The 15,298-nt window shown below is 41.5% G+C and overlaps 1 protein-coding gene across 12 annotated transcripts in view; it reads right to left on the reverse strand.

Annotated features, from left to right (window-relative positions):
* Positions 1-8,807, reverse strand: part of LOC125430742 (ABI family member 3 binding protein) — a 199,323-nt gene extending 190,516 nt beyond the window's left edge. For all 12 annotated transcript variants that reach the window (XM_048492918.1, XM_048492926.1, XM_048492925.1 and 9 more), the window contains exon 1: positions 8,658-8,807. In XM_048492918.1, coding sequence (XP_048348875.1) covers positions 8,658-8,736 — 79 coding nt within the window. In that variant the 5' untranslated portion in view covers positions 8,737-8,807. The remainder of the gene's footprint in view (positions 1-8,657) is intronic.
* Positions 8,808-15,298: the final 6,491 nt, after the last annotated feature.

Raw genomic sequence — 15,298 nt, forward strand, 5'->3', positions numbered from 1 at the left:
TTCACTCCCCACATCTCCACTCCTGATCTGACCTGGCAAGCTCACTGGCAAGCCACTCCAGAATGGGAACAAGGACAAGGTTGTTTCAACTGACTTGCGGACCTGATCAGCCCTCTTAAGGGTTAAAGAATAATATTTGGATTAGGGTGTTGTGTGGTTTCCCAGGCTGGCTGGAATGGTAGCCACCCCACTGAGGCTCACCATTCCAGGCACCCCCCCAGGGCAATTTGGGGCCAGCCAAGGCAGCCAAACACCCCCCCCCCAATGACCCAGCCCGATTAAGTCACATTTATGTCATATCCAGCTCTCATAAATTATTCTACACTCCTGCCCTAGGTGTTTCTTTCACATGCCCATTCTGATAGAATGGAAATGGAAGAGGCCAGACCTTGTGCCTTCCTAAGGAAAGTCTCTGATTCTTTCTTCCTAAGTTGAAATTCCTTCCAGACTGGTTAATTTCTAGAATATTCTAGCTAACTTTTCAGATGTTTAGGAGGCATGGGTTGGGGCTGCCATTCTAAATATTATTCTTTAAGCCTACATGGGTCCAGTGACTATGATGAACCTGACAAACAGCCTTTTCAGTTTTACCTCCAGTTAACATGTAACCCCATTACAATTACCACCTAGCCTACATTTTTCCTCCACTCCCCCTTTCCTAGTGTGTCTTGCATTATAGTATGTATATGTGTAAGAAGTGTCCATGTCACATTTGCAACTAAGTATAGCACTAGTCAAAAAAGAGCCCTGTGGCACAAGGTGGTAAACTGCAGTACTGCAGTCCAAGTTCTGCTCACGACCAAAGTTTGATCCTTAGAGAAATCAGTTTCAGGAAGCCAGATCAATGTTGACTTAGCCTTCCATCCTTCCAAGGTCAGTAAAATAAGTACCTAGAAGGGAATTGTAAACCACCTCAAAAACATAGTCTGCCTAGTTAACAACTTTATGTAATATCACCCCGTGGGTCAGTAATGACCTGGACCTTGCGCAGAGGATTATCTTTACCTTTACCTACAGAACTAGTCACCAGCACTTGGTACTGACATTTAATTGATGTGAAGTGTCTGGAAACAATTTTTTTTTTGCCTGAGAAGCTAGATAAAATCTGTTCATCTATTTTTGACCTGTTAATTGCAATTGCATCAACCTTCTACAGCTACCTCAAATTTCAGCCAAAAATCAGTCACAATATCTTTTGACTACCTCCACCAACAACAAATATAGTTGAAAATATCTGTATAGCAGTTAGAACTGAAGATAAGTCTACTCTTTATAGGAAGTTTAGACATACTTGTTTGGTCCTCTTGGGCGGTTAATGAAGCACTTAATAGCCAGCAAATGTGCTGGATTTTCTGTTCTAAACAGCCAAATGATATGCAAGATAAAAACTATTTCTATTGTATAGTATAGCTTAGTAGTTACTAATGGCCCCAGATTCAACATTACAAGTTACTACAAATAGATAACAGAAAACATTTTTTCCTGATTCTAATTGTCACAACATCCATGCCGGTGGCTGTTTCAACAGAGATTATAGTGGATACAGCTGAACTACCTGGATCATTTTCAGCAGGTATTTCAGGAGCAGTGGTGGTAGCTTTAAATGGCCTGAATGGTATTAGGGCCAAAGTAATGTGACCGTGGAAAATCTGTGATCAGATCTCCAGCACATGCTTCTTTCATAAATAGCAGCAAATGGAGCCCAAATTCAGATGGGACACTATACTATTTTCCTGACCTCAGATGACCTTTCCAGAGTTGATATTTACCTTGTTAGGGAAATTAGATGTACCACACCAATGATCTGTATGGCTTCCCCAGCAAGGCACACGGCAGTTCCAGAAGGGACTATCTGAAGTCAGGGGAGCGTGGGGAACACCCCAAGGTCTTCCTATGCTACATCCCCCTCCAAACTAAGGCCTCCAGAAGTTGCAGCTTACAATGTAGAACATGCTATAGATTCAAAAATAGATGTTGCAGTGCCTCATATAGTTTAGACATTAGGGAGTCTCTTCTTCCATACATGTGTCATATCTTGTCCTGGTTTGTATAATTTTGTTACAGAATTGAATTCAGTTGAGGTATATGACCATGCTTTCTTGGTGAGACACCCATAATTGTGGAATTCCCAGCCCAGTGGCTATATTTAAAACATTTATACCCCACCTCTCCATAGCCTCTTTGCAAACTGAACAATATTTATTTTGCAGCGCTTTCCCTTATAGATAATAGACTGTAAATATCTGTTGCAGCATTGAAATTGTTTACCCTTAGTATCTCTGTTTATTCTTGATTCTGTGACCTTATTATTGCAAGTTAGTACAAATAGAAAGCACATTAACTTTCCCCCATCCCAGCAAGCAATCTTGTACCATTTGTACTAGCAATTTAGTACTACAAAGATACGTAGATTTTCTTGCTGTTTAGAAGATGGTTTATATCATATGCATATCTATAAATTGTTAACAAAATTCTGCTTGCCCACTAGGCAGTGAAGTATTTCAGTTATTCAATCTGTATAAATCTAAGACAAAAGATAGAGCATTTCAGGGATCTCAAGGCACCAAACACAGCTTTCATCTTTGAAGCAAAGCTAGTTTATGCCTAGATAATCCTGATACACTGTCCTAGGCAAGATACAAACATGACAGCTAAAGTAAATAAACAAAATGAAGTATACTAGAAATAGGATACGTATTACTTTCAGGCTTATTTGACTAAGGCATAATTCATGGAACATTTAAAATAAGAAATATTTTATTGCCTTTCACTGAGAAAGAGACTATGCATTTCATAAATAGAGATTAACTCTGTGTAGTCTTCATAATTAGCAGATCAAACATGTGAAATCTCAGTGCATTTGGCCATCTCTTCCATGCCATCCCCTTGACAAACCTTTTCAAAGGAAAGTTTAGTTAAAGAGAATACTGTTATTATGGACAAGCAGAACATAGCAGAAGGAGTCTCCTCAAAAGAATGACATAATATTATTCTTGCTAATAACCAGAATGGATCTTCATATTTTGAGAAATGTATACTCGTAGAAAGATTTTTTTTCCAAAATGTTGTGAAAATCTTTTGAAGTGAATACAGGGTGTATAAAATGACAAAGATAAGTAGGTACATTACTTGTGTGAGCACATCACCTGCCATAGAGGTTACCAGGTCCCTATAATTTCCATTCTTACAGCAAATGGAATTCAACAGTAGTGCTTACTGCAGCTAGATTTGCCATGTTCTGGCAATGGCATCTATCACTGCAGATACTGGGAAACAGATTTTTCCACAGTAGTAGCAATTACCAGGATGATATCTGGTCAGCTGAACCATAGCCTCAGGTCTCTTCTGGGGGAAAAATAATGGTTCAGACATAATGATAGATACTGTTGCATGAACAAACATACAGTGTCCATTGATCCTATACACTCCACCTTTCTGGGTTGGAACCAGAAGGCACTGGTTACTGATCTTGTACTTTTGTTGAAGGAATATTGAAAGACTAACAGATTACCCTGGAGAACATACAAGGAATTTTTTAGCAGAGTAATAAAATGTATTTTTCCTTTACTTGCACCACTGGCCTTGGCTTTATTTTTACCTCTCGGAAAGCAAAAACTTCAGCTTTTTTAGGATACTATAGGGGTAGCCTCATCCAGAGCCCTGGAGGTGGGATGTGATGGCACAATGGCACTGCCCCGCCCCTCCAAGATAGCTTTCTGGTGGCATGGGGAAGCAAAAAACAAAGAAAAAAATCCCCCACTGCTGAAGAGTGGTCTATCAGGCTCAGTGGAGTTACACCATCCAAAAGGATGGCATAAGTCCAAAAGCCAAGGCTGCAGTGTAACTGCCACAAACCGGGATTGAAGCCAACTACTGTTGGCTCCACCCTGGACCACCACTCCACTGTGCAAACATGGCTAGCAGCAGCATGGGAGTGCTGATTAAGAGCTGGGCACAGTGACAGCTATCTGTTTCTGCCCCTCTGCCAGAGTAAGTATCCCAGGGAGGGCAAATCTGCTGGTGCAGGTGTCTACTGCTACCGTGGTGCAATACAGCCTCCTCTCCAGATGGGGCTGTTAGTCATTACATCTGAATCACAAAGTATGGTTTGCTTTCTTCCATCTAAACCAGGAGTGCAAGCTCCAGTTTGATCATCATTTGAAAGTAAGAGAACAAAGCACAGTTTGTTGTTTGGACAAAATGGCAAATTACAGTTTCATGTGAAAGCAGAAATCTTTCATTATTGAACAGTACACAAAGGAGGAGGAAAGGGAAAAGCGCACATGAGCACAACCATCACCAAGCTGTGAATATCAGAACCACACTGATCCCTCTAAAAATACCTGTGGAGAAATGCTTTCTGCTCCAGAATCTACTTCTATATGTTACCAATTGGGCCTGCCCTCTGTGCTTCAGAAGCTTCAGTGATTATAAACAACTGGCACAAGGAAAAGTACAGGAAATGAATCATCTTTCTCCCAAACACAGGCACTTCAATGCTTAGTTATACAACTGGACATGGCCAAAGGCCTTATTATCTAACACCTTGCTAGAATGGCATCTTCCTAGAATGTCTTTCTTTTGAAGCAGACTGACCCTAAAAGAAGTTAACTCCCAAAGAGGGATTGTGGATTCTCAAAACTCAAAGAAGCTCTCTTCTATTAGTTTTTGGAAGGGCACATGCCACGAATGGCTGAGTCTTAACCTATGGACTTAATCTTGACTATATCTTGAGAAATAATAGGAGAACTAAGGAAATAATTGATTTTTTAAATACTGCAACTTCAAGAATTACTAGCAACATTGTTAGGATATGTATAGACTTTCAGGTTTAAAGGACTACATGTTTTCACTGTTGCTTTTTATCCTTGCTCAGGCTGCTGCTTGAGCAGACCATGGCCCTTTCTGCATGGGCCAATAAACATGGGGTGCAGCTGGGGTACATAAGTCTGGTGCAGCCCCAGGCCCTTTGCATGCCCTTCGCATGCCAATGTGGCTGGCTGATGCACCTTCGCATGGAGGCGCAACTGTTGTTTGTGTACCTGCCTCTCTCTGCGGCGTAGCAACGCAGCCAGCCATGGACAACCCCCACAGCCATACTGACGTCTCTGGGTGTCCATGCTCTCCTGTGTGATCATGCAGAAGAGAGGCAGGGAGAACAAAACAATAAAGTGCAGGCGAGTAATATGCCTCCCACGCGAGGCCATTCACTCAGCTCTGGCTCCAACCCGGCCTTTCTAAAAAGAATAGTTGGTAGCGTGATTCTCGTTTTAAGGCGGTTAGGGCGGATAAACTGGGGCAGACCCAATGCTGGGGCAGGAACTATGTGAAGTTCCCACCCACAATGGATTATATCTTGTATTATCCCGTGATAGATGGCCCGTGCGGAAAGGGTCAATGTCTACTATTTTTATTTGTTTATTAAACTTATATTTGAATGCTCAAAGCCTGATATCTGTGAACACAGGTCTATTCAGTCCCTCTTTCCAAAGAGTGGTAAAGTGGAGGGGAAGAGATTGCACTTGCTGTATTTAAAGTGTGAAAGTGATAGAGATTGTCCCTAGTATGAGTGAAGTGGGAAATGCAGCAATCAGATAAAACCGTTGAATGACAACACTGATACAGAGGCCTAGATGTAAGTCCATTCTGCATAACACAAATAGGGCACCCTGAGGACCTTAAAAAGGCATCTAGGGAAGGAATTCTGCACAGCTTTTTCCAAGATATCTTCAGGACAACATTTTTAAGCTCAAGGGGTCTTTTTTTGAAAATGCTTCAAAATGCACTTTTTTCCCTTAAGGTGCCTACAAGACATCCCCTGCCTGATTGTGCAGAATACAGACCTCAGGAGGATTAATTCAATTTTCAAGTAGCTACGCAGACACACATAAGAGAATATCACCCACTTGAAGGACTGCTTTACCTCACATTGAGAAGCACTGGATAGACTTGGACTCTGTGAACCATCAGTGTTTTCTCACTGCCCAGAAAAACTGACCAGAGAGCAAAACAGTCAGGTAGGGAAAAGCCTCTTTTCCCATCTGATGCCTTTGCTGTCCTGAACCAGACCAGCAGCCACCTCTTTTTAAGACATCCTCCTGTTCTCCTAAAGTACCCATAAGCAATTAACCTGTTTGAAACGTGAATTTAAAATCCTTGCGTGTGTATAAACTCTCATTTAAACAACACAAATGGACAACTGTTTATTTTACAGGACCCTTCAATTGTTCACTGCACTGGAGAAAGAACAATGGAGAAAGTACAATGATAAAAGAGATTAGAGTTTCCTTACAGTTAAGGTTAAGGATACAAAACACAGCATTTTAGAAATGTTTCTGGTTCTATCAGTATCAGCCACCACCACATCTAATTGCACACCTTGTTGTTAACCATATCTGTGGCATTAAGGCTAGCTAACAAAATCAGACCCATGTAAACACAAAGGTCTAACTGTTGAACATTTGTCTTGCCATCCTATTTTGTTCTGAATGTAGAGACTTGACTGTAATCATCAATTCTGTTTCTGTAGCTCTTCTGTATGCAGCCAACTTTCCAAGAACTACAGATAGCAGCACTCCCAAATGACAATTCCAAGGTAGACATTTTTCATCATCATATTCAGTCAGGTTCCTGTGTAGGTAGAGGCTTGTCAGCTCCTTAAAAAATCTAAAACCTACATGCTGATGCTTCAAGCATAGCACACTTGTGTGAACAGCTCCAATGGCTCAGCAAGCAATTGGCATCCAAAACTATTGGCTCTTTTTTCCACATCTGCAGGAAACAGATTTTCTCTCTTTGCTTGTACCAGGGAACGGAAATCCAATTTCATGACATAAGTCCAGGAATAAGTAGAGTTCACCTCCTAGAGTGGAAAACAAAGTCCTGGGATTCTACAACTATAGTAAGACCAAGAAACTTCATACACTAAAGTCTACCTAAAAATAAATCTGGCAATGGAAATTTGCAGGGATTATGGAGTTACTTTAAAGCATTCACCTCAATTAGAGTCCTTCCTACCTCATCTTTGACATGTGAATCTTGTAAACAACACTTTGGGAAAAGTTCATTATTTGCCTGTGGACCAAAATGACAAATCTTAAAGTTGTTAGACTGCGCCTATCGAATACTTAGACAGAATATTCTTATACAAGTAAGAAGGAAAATAATGTATAGTTTTGACCACTCCAGTGAGAACAGTCTCAGAGTAGAGCTGTCCATACTGTAGTAGCTGAACATGTTTATTCATCTGCAGCAGGGAGAATAATTTGAAACCCAAGAAAAATAATAGAAAGGGTTTTTAGCTGCAGCTTAATTTGAGAAGTAGACTTGTGGCTCTGCTTTAGAGTTTTAAGAGACTATGCCTAGAGACTGACTGTATCATAAAAGTTAAAGCATTTATCTTTGCCAGAATTCTATATTTAAAGATAGTTATGGCTATCATCCCACAGAAGTGAACAGGAAAGACAAAACCATCTGCAAGGTTTGAGTACTGGAAGAGTTCCATGTTCCAGAGGTAGATAATATATACCATTTAACCGTAAAGTATAACATAGCTAACTGCTAGCATATATTAACTATATTAATAATTGTTTTACACACAATGTTTTCTTAGTAATGACAAAGTTTTAGTCTGGACAATTGCTTCATTAATATCATTAGAGTGACTATGAAACAATGTTTGCTTAAAAGCAAGAGGCAAGCATTCAATAATACACATTTTCATAGTGAACATCAAAATGAGGACACATTCACTGTTTTACATGTCAAAGATATATAAATCTTTTCTATCAACCCATCATACACCGGTTATCTTGACCTTATATATCAAGGACATTGTTTTGTCATTTAGCATTTTCCTTGGTAACTGAGTAATTAAAAAAATACTGCTACAAACATTTGAAGTAATCTGCACACAGTATGTTCTTTTACACAGCACACACCCTCTGCAGAGAAGAGCTTCTAAAAATCAATAGCAGAATATGCAGTGCAAAAAAAGTTGTGAGATGCTGCTTTGACCCCGAGGTGTCCCAACATACTTCTTGAACTAGCTTTACAAATATGACATTCATTTAACATTACAGCCGTTTTTTGTGCAGCAACGGAATATTTATAAAATGTCAGTGCAACATAGCTCAACGTAAGAAAGGATGGTGTGGAGGAGCTAAGTGTCTTCAGGTTTTTGTATCCTTTCTTTCAAAGGGGATCAAGTGCAAGTGTCTGTTGATGTCTCCTGTTTTTTTTGGAATTGTACAGTTTTGCAAACATGATTTTCAGTTGCCATGGAAGATGAATACTTTGCAAAACAGAGTCTGTAACCCCAAACATGAGTAAAATGCAATGTGAAAAACTGAGGTCACACTGCATACTTGCATGAGAAGCAAATGTTCAAGAAATGTATTTTCATTTGCATTACTGTTTTCTCAGTTGGAACCATTAAGTACCAAAGCTATTTTTAATCCTTTGTTTATATAATCCAAAGATTTAAAAACCTCTCTCTCTCTCTCGCTCTCTTTCTCTGGTATACAGATACATTGCTCTTTTACTTAGTTACATTTCTGTATTAGGTTATCTTTAATCCTTGCATACACACAGAAAGTTTCCCTTCATTAAGACCAAGCATTTCCCCAAAAGTCAAGTATAAAAACATATCTACTTGCCTCTTGGCAATTTTTGAGCATTTCCAAGATTGAGTGAAATATTTCCACAGAAGAGTAGGAAGACCAGCCTGGAAATCATGCTTTGAAGCCCAAATTTGCACTATTAAAGATGCTGAGGGGTGTCATACAAGGTAATGCAGCTGCACTACAGTGAAATGTTCTCTCTGCCACAGAGGCAGCAAAACTTTGACAGGAGCTTAGTTTACACTGTGGGAGGAGACCATATGACATCACATCATCTCACTGGAAAGGAGAAGAGAATTAAAACATAACTGGTATTACCAATCTCTTGCCTGAAACAGATTTCTGCTGCTCTAAGGGTCTCTAGGTCTCAATTCCTAAATAATGTAGAATTTTCATCTGCAGTCCCTTCTGCTCCTTCTGCATTAAAATTGGTAGACAGTAACTATACTAGGAAGAAATAAGTTATCTATCTAAATTAGGGCTGAAAGAAGCTCCTGCAACACCTAAAGGGGAAAATCAGCAAGTACAAAGAGCTGTTGGAAGGGAAAGGCAACAAGATATATTAGACAATACATCTAGTACATATCCCTCCAGATCAGGGGTCCCCAACCTTTTTGAGCTTGCAGGAATTCTGCTATGGCATGGTGGGCACAGCCAGAAAATGGCAGCAATAAAATGAATGCTGCAGGAGGTGGAGCCAGCCAAAAAATGCCAGAGCATTGCTTCAGTCACACAGTGAAGATTCTTGTGGTGTGGTGGCAGTTGCTGCCAAAGCAACAATTTAAAACATTTACACAGCCAATCAGATCTCCAATAGCCATTCAGAACCCTTGCAGGACAAAAACACTACCTGGCTCCTCCCACTTCCTGAAAACACTTGGCAGACACCAGAAAAGATGTTAGTGGGTGCCATAGCATTCACGGGCACCATGCTGGAGACTCCTGCTCCAAATTGAAGTGCTATTGAGAAGCTATATTTGAGTATGATTATGCAGTCAGCTGTGAACCTATTCATCTCTCCACATTTAACTATACTCTAAGGAAGGAGGGGCAAATAAAAATTGCATTTGTGGTTGTGGTAGGGAAGAAGATTTAATGCACTATGTTTTGGAATGTCCTCTGTATGATGAGCCCAGGAACAAGTATATTATGGGATTCATGTCAATGATGAAGGACAAGGGTCAGGAGGAAAAACTGATTTTTCTTTTAGCAGGTTGTGACCACTACATTTCAAGCCATGTTGCTTTATTTGCATATACTGCCAGGAAAATGAGGTTAAAGGCAAATGACTGTAATTAATGGTGATGATCTTAATTCAGAATAGCATAAATGCAAAATATCATATTGATTGATTATCTGGAATTTATGGCTTAAGGATGATAAGTTATATTTTTCTATCAGTAGTGTAGCCAACCTGACAGGAGGCGGAGAAAATGGTCTTTCTCCTGGAATACTGCCCTGTTAGACCTGGCAGAACAGTGTCCTGAATGTAGGGCCGTTTCCTCACGGCCCAAATACGATGCCTTAGGGACGGCAAAAATGCCGTCCCTAAGGCGCCGTTCGCACAGGCGGCGCTGCTGAAACACAGCAGCCCCGACCTGGCCTCCCTCCACTTTCCCCAGAGCGGCGTCAGGCCGCCCCAAAAAACCTCCCTCCTGGAGGGAGGTTTTTTAAAAACAGCGTGCTCCCGCCGGCGCGGTGCGAACGGCACCACCGAGAACACGCTGTTTCCCCCGTCCCTCCCTCACCTCGTCATCCTGCGTCACTCTACCGGACTGCTGAGACCTTCCCTCGCTGTCCTCTGACCCCTGGAGGTCGGAGGGCAGCGTGGGTGGGTCTTAGTAGTCCAGCAGGGCGACGCAGGACAATGAGGTGAGGTTGGGGGGGACGGGGAAGAAGCGGCTCCATGCTGAGCTGCCTCTCCCACGCCAGCCTCTGTGGGGGCTGCTCACACGCTCCCATGCGAACAGCCCCCACCCCTCCATCGGCAGGATTCCTGCCGGTGCAGGGGTGCCCTTTCCTCAGTGCGGAAAGGGCCTAGGAGTCTGTTTGGATTCAGAAACTCCATCTTGGGACTGTGTCTGACCTTGTGAGTAAGAATGCCTAAAGGATCCTCCCCCCTGCCCCGCCACGCCCCGCCCCGCCCCGCCCCGCCCAACCTCATGCCTGGTCCAGGAAACAGCATTTGAATATGAACAACAGCACACCTGGGCGAAATCAGTTGTCACATGTACCTCTCTTAATCTACTCAAGAGTCTTCCTCTGACTCATCATCCTTGTGACCATCTATGTTGCAACACCCATTAAGCGTCGTTATCTGTTTTGTCCAACAGCTTGGCAAAACCTCATCAAGATAATGGGTCAGCTATCAGGTCAATGGTCTGATACTCAAGACCATTACATCACCTGGAACAGCAGGAAAAATCCTTTGTTAAAGGATTTCCTTGCCCCCAAGACATGTTTTTCCCTATAAAAGCCCACCCCAGACCCCAGTCAGGTGTTCAATATTATCACACCACCATGGTGCTCGATAATATTGTTCCATCAGCACTGATCATCCATTAGGTCTGTTTCCTAGACATGCACTACAAGACTGGTAAATATAATCTTTGATATTCCATCCCTCCTCTCTCTATATATCCAAAATCTGTCTTTCACCTCTAAATTACATCCCAGGAAACTTTATATGTGTGTGTGTGTTTACCCCCAGTAATTGAGTGATTGTGAGTGGGAATATATTTTTATTCCCTTTCTTATTTTCCTAATAAAATCCTTTTTAAAAGAAATTTATTTTCTCTGCTGATTTCTTATAGTGAGCTGAAACCTGTATGCACAGGCAATATATTCATCAAGTTACCCAAGGCTCCTTAAGCCACTCTAAGCAACCTTGTGCTCTACAGCTAATTTCCCCAACCAAAGACGGTTGTTGCATCCCACCATTTTGGGTAACAGTAGGTCTTTTCTTACAGTCACCGTTAAGGTGTTTATTTCCATGTTTTAGTATCCATTCTATGGAGGAATTATTCCCAGATTAAATATTTAATATAATTGTAATGAGTGATTTTATGGTTGTATTGTCAAACTGCTATTATTGTATTTTATGGTTGTATTTTATGAATTGTGATGAAAATAAATTACTACTACATTTAAACGTTTGTTCTTCAAAACTTTTGACAATATCTATCATCAAAGCTTTCTGAGTAAGCTTAGCAGTTACGGTAAAAGCACTCAGGTCCTCTAATGAACTAAAATGGGTTAATTGGGTTAACTGACAGAAAGCACTGAGCATGGATTGACTCACAGTGGAGGGAAATAAGCAGTGGGGTGGGGTGAGGGTCCCATAAACGGTCCGTATTACATATCAGCAATGTAGTGATGATCATTAACCTATATGGCTTTAAAAGGAGATTGGACAGATTTATGAAGTCCAATGATGGCCTTAGCCATGGTGTCTAAAGGGAATCTCGGTGTTCAGAAGCAGTAAACTTCTGAATCACAGTGATAGGAGGCAGCATCAGAGGAAGCCTTGGCATCCACAACCAGTTTGTACAGGGCAACTGGTGACCAATGTGTGAAGCAGGATGCCAGATTTCATGGGTCATTCCTCTGATCCAGCAGAGCACTTCTTATGTTCTTATCCTTCATAAAAGTGAGCCAACATAACTACATACCACAGTATGCATGATATGATTATGTGGTTTGAATACTGTGCATACTGTGTTTATTACATCATTTCTAGAGAGTTTCAGGCCACCACTCCAACTTAAGTGAGCTGCTGACTGCTGTTAGGTATTGGTCCCTACTTGTTAGTGCTGAAAGTGAAGGACTTTACGCTGTCTCCTGCCTCAGTGACAGAGGGGGTCCGATCAGTGAGTCTGATAGCTAGAGTGGGTCAAGACACTGGGCAGCTTTTCTCTACTGCTCTGACACTATCCCTTTGATGTGTAGATAGCCATTCTCAGGGAACTTCCTTCCTTTCTGCTTTTCCTCCACTCTCCACCATTTTTACACCATGTGTGGAGAGAGATGCAGACAGCATCCCTCACCGTCCAGCTAGATAGATTAGAAAAGAGAACCTATCACTCTACTTTTCTATCCAGAATGGAGTTCACTAATAGACTCCTCTTATTAGTTAGAAACTATGAATTAGCTCTGAGTTTCTTTTATTGCCAGCACACACATACTCCTGGGTAAGCTCTGCTGTGTTTTGCCTCCATGCACATTGCTGTAATGAAAAGGTATCTCTTACCAGAGAGAATTACCAACAGTTAACACCATACAATCAGTCTGAAATACTGCACGTACATCTTCCAAATCCACATGGGGCAGTGTCGCGTACAATATGTATGCCTTTAATATTCACACATGGGGGGAAATCGTTAATTGGGGGAAATCAGAAAAAAAATCTGTCCTTTGCCAGTCTTTCCCATCTATTAACTAAAAGGTGGTAATAGCCCTGCTGAAACCTACCTGAGGTTAAGTTGTAAACCCACAGTCCATGTTGTGAGGATCTCATTTTGCAGTTTTTAATGAAGAAATTGGCTTTTTTGCCCTTAAGAGAGTCTGACTCAATATATCTTTGACTCTAATAATTCCGGTTCACTTTGGAGCAGGGGCGTAATGTCCATTGGGCAAAGTGGGCAGTTGCCCAGGGCGCCCCCTTGTGGCGGGCGCCAAAAATGCTCCTAATGCTATCACCCAGGTTTTGTGAAGTTTGGTCCAGGGGTCCAAAGCTATGGACTCCCAAAGGGAGTTTCCAATGGGAGCTAATAGAAGATGGGGGCTACACCTTTGAAGGTCCATAACTTTGGGCCCCCTGAACCAAACTTCACCAAACCTGGGTGGTATCATTAGGAGAGTCTCCTAAAGATACCCTGAAAGTTTGATACTGTTAGCTGGCACCCCCCAAATTTCCCAGATTTTCCTTTTAACCCCCCCCCCCCTTGGTATGGATTTAAAGGGAGAATCTGAGTGATTCAGTGAAAGTGATGCTGTTTCAAAGTGGGGGAGAGTCAACTGCAAAATAGCATCACTTTCAATGTTGTTTAAACTGGGAACCCCAGATTCTCCCTTTAAGGTGGATTTAAAAGGAGAATCTGGGCTCCCTAGTTTAAACACCATTGAAAATGATGTTGTTTGGGGGTGGATTCCAGCATCACTTGTTTAAACTAGGGAGCCCAGATTCTCCTTTTAAATCTACCTTAAAGGGAGAAACTGGGGTTCCCAGTTTAAATAACATTGAAAGTGATGCTCTTTCCCCCAACTGTAAATGTTTTGTAAATGTTTTCAAAAATTATTTTTGCTGTGTGGCATGGCTTATTGCTGTGTTTCAATTCAATGCCTTTTATTAGCATAGTATAACAACATATATAAATAGTTTAAATGACTGGTTAGATATAGATCAGCAGCAACAGTCAAATAAAGACAATAGCTATCATTTTTAAAATAATGGCCAGGAAGGAAGCAACTGCACAAGTAACATCAAAAGAATGGTCCTGTAAAAGAAAATGTACATCATAAGTAGAGATTTGTATTTTCCTTGCCAGTAAAAAAGGGTGAATCAGACTTGATTGTACATCGGCATTTAAGTCACATTCAAGCAGAGTATAGGTCAGGGAGTCTAGTGAGCCACAACGACAGAACCTTTGATGTTTCGGGATTTTTTGGTATCTGCCCGATGTCACAGCTGAAGGAAAGCTGTTAAATTGGGCCAACCTATTGCTGTGTTCAGATTTGTGAGTTGGGGCATGTTCTATAATGTGATGGTGACTTTGAAACGACCTGCTGTAAAAAATCATTGCTTGATCACGGTGGGGGAGGGCAGCTGCCCCTGGGGGGCGCCAAACTCCAGTTTGCCTAGATACGCCACTGGGTGTAGCTACAAGGGGCCAGGGGGGTGCGCATTACACCGGGCACGCGCCGGGGGGGCATCAAACTCAGGTTTTGCCCAGGGCTCCAGTTTGCCTAGTTATACCACTGCTTTGGAGCTTCTTGTTCTCTTTGTTCCCTGTACTAGTGTCAGATGTCATCCTTCAGAAGGTGCAGAACTTCCCTTAAGGAACACTACAACAAATAACTGTACAAGTGTGCAAACACAGCATTCAGTCTGTTCTGGACAGCAGAACAGTTGCAGCACACTGTTTGCTTTTTGTTAACCATTATTTATACCATTTGGATGCCACTGCCCTGCTAAAATAGACTTGACTATACTTCCTGTCCTATGTATTTTACAAATACCATGTGTTCAGTGCATACTGGACTTACTCTAATATGTGACTCATTTATTGGATATCTTATTTGTGCCATAAATATGTCATAGGATGTGTTGAAAGGCTTCAAGAAAATAGAAATGCCAAAGAACACTCCTTCAGATCTGTTACCAAAAAGCTTTTATTATTGTTTAGCACTTTGCAATGGAATCTACATATTTTTACCCCCTTATTCTAAGCAACTGCTCAGCTACAGCCAGTACTTATGGAGGTGGGCTGTCTTAATATTATGTAAATAATTATCCAGGAAGATACCAGCTCCTCCATAGCTCCTCTCGATGAAAGTTTCTACAAGGCAAAGTCAGTATTTCTGGCTAAGGGCCAGAATCTCTATGATTGCTGACAGATGTGTCAAGGGTGAAAATATACCAGATTTCAAGCTTGCTGACTTCTACATTGCCCTGACCT

The sequence above is a fragment of the Sphaerodactylus townsendi genome, linkage group LG04 (genome assembly GCF_021028975.2).
Source record: "Sphaerodactylus townsendi isolate TG3544 linkage group LG04, MPM_Stown_v2.3, whole genome shotgun sequence".
Classification (NCBI taxonomy): domain Eukaryota; kingdom Metazoa; phylum Chordata; class Lepidosauria; order Squamata; family Sphaerodactylidae; genus Sphaerodactylus; species Sphaerodactylus townsendi.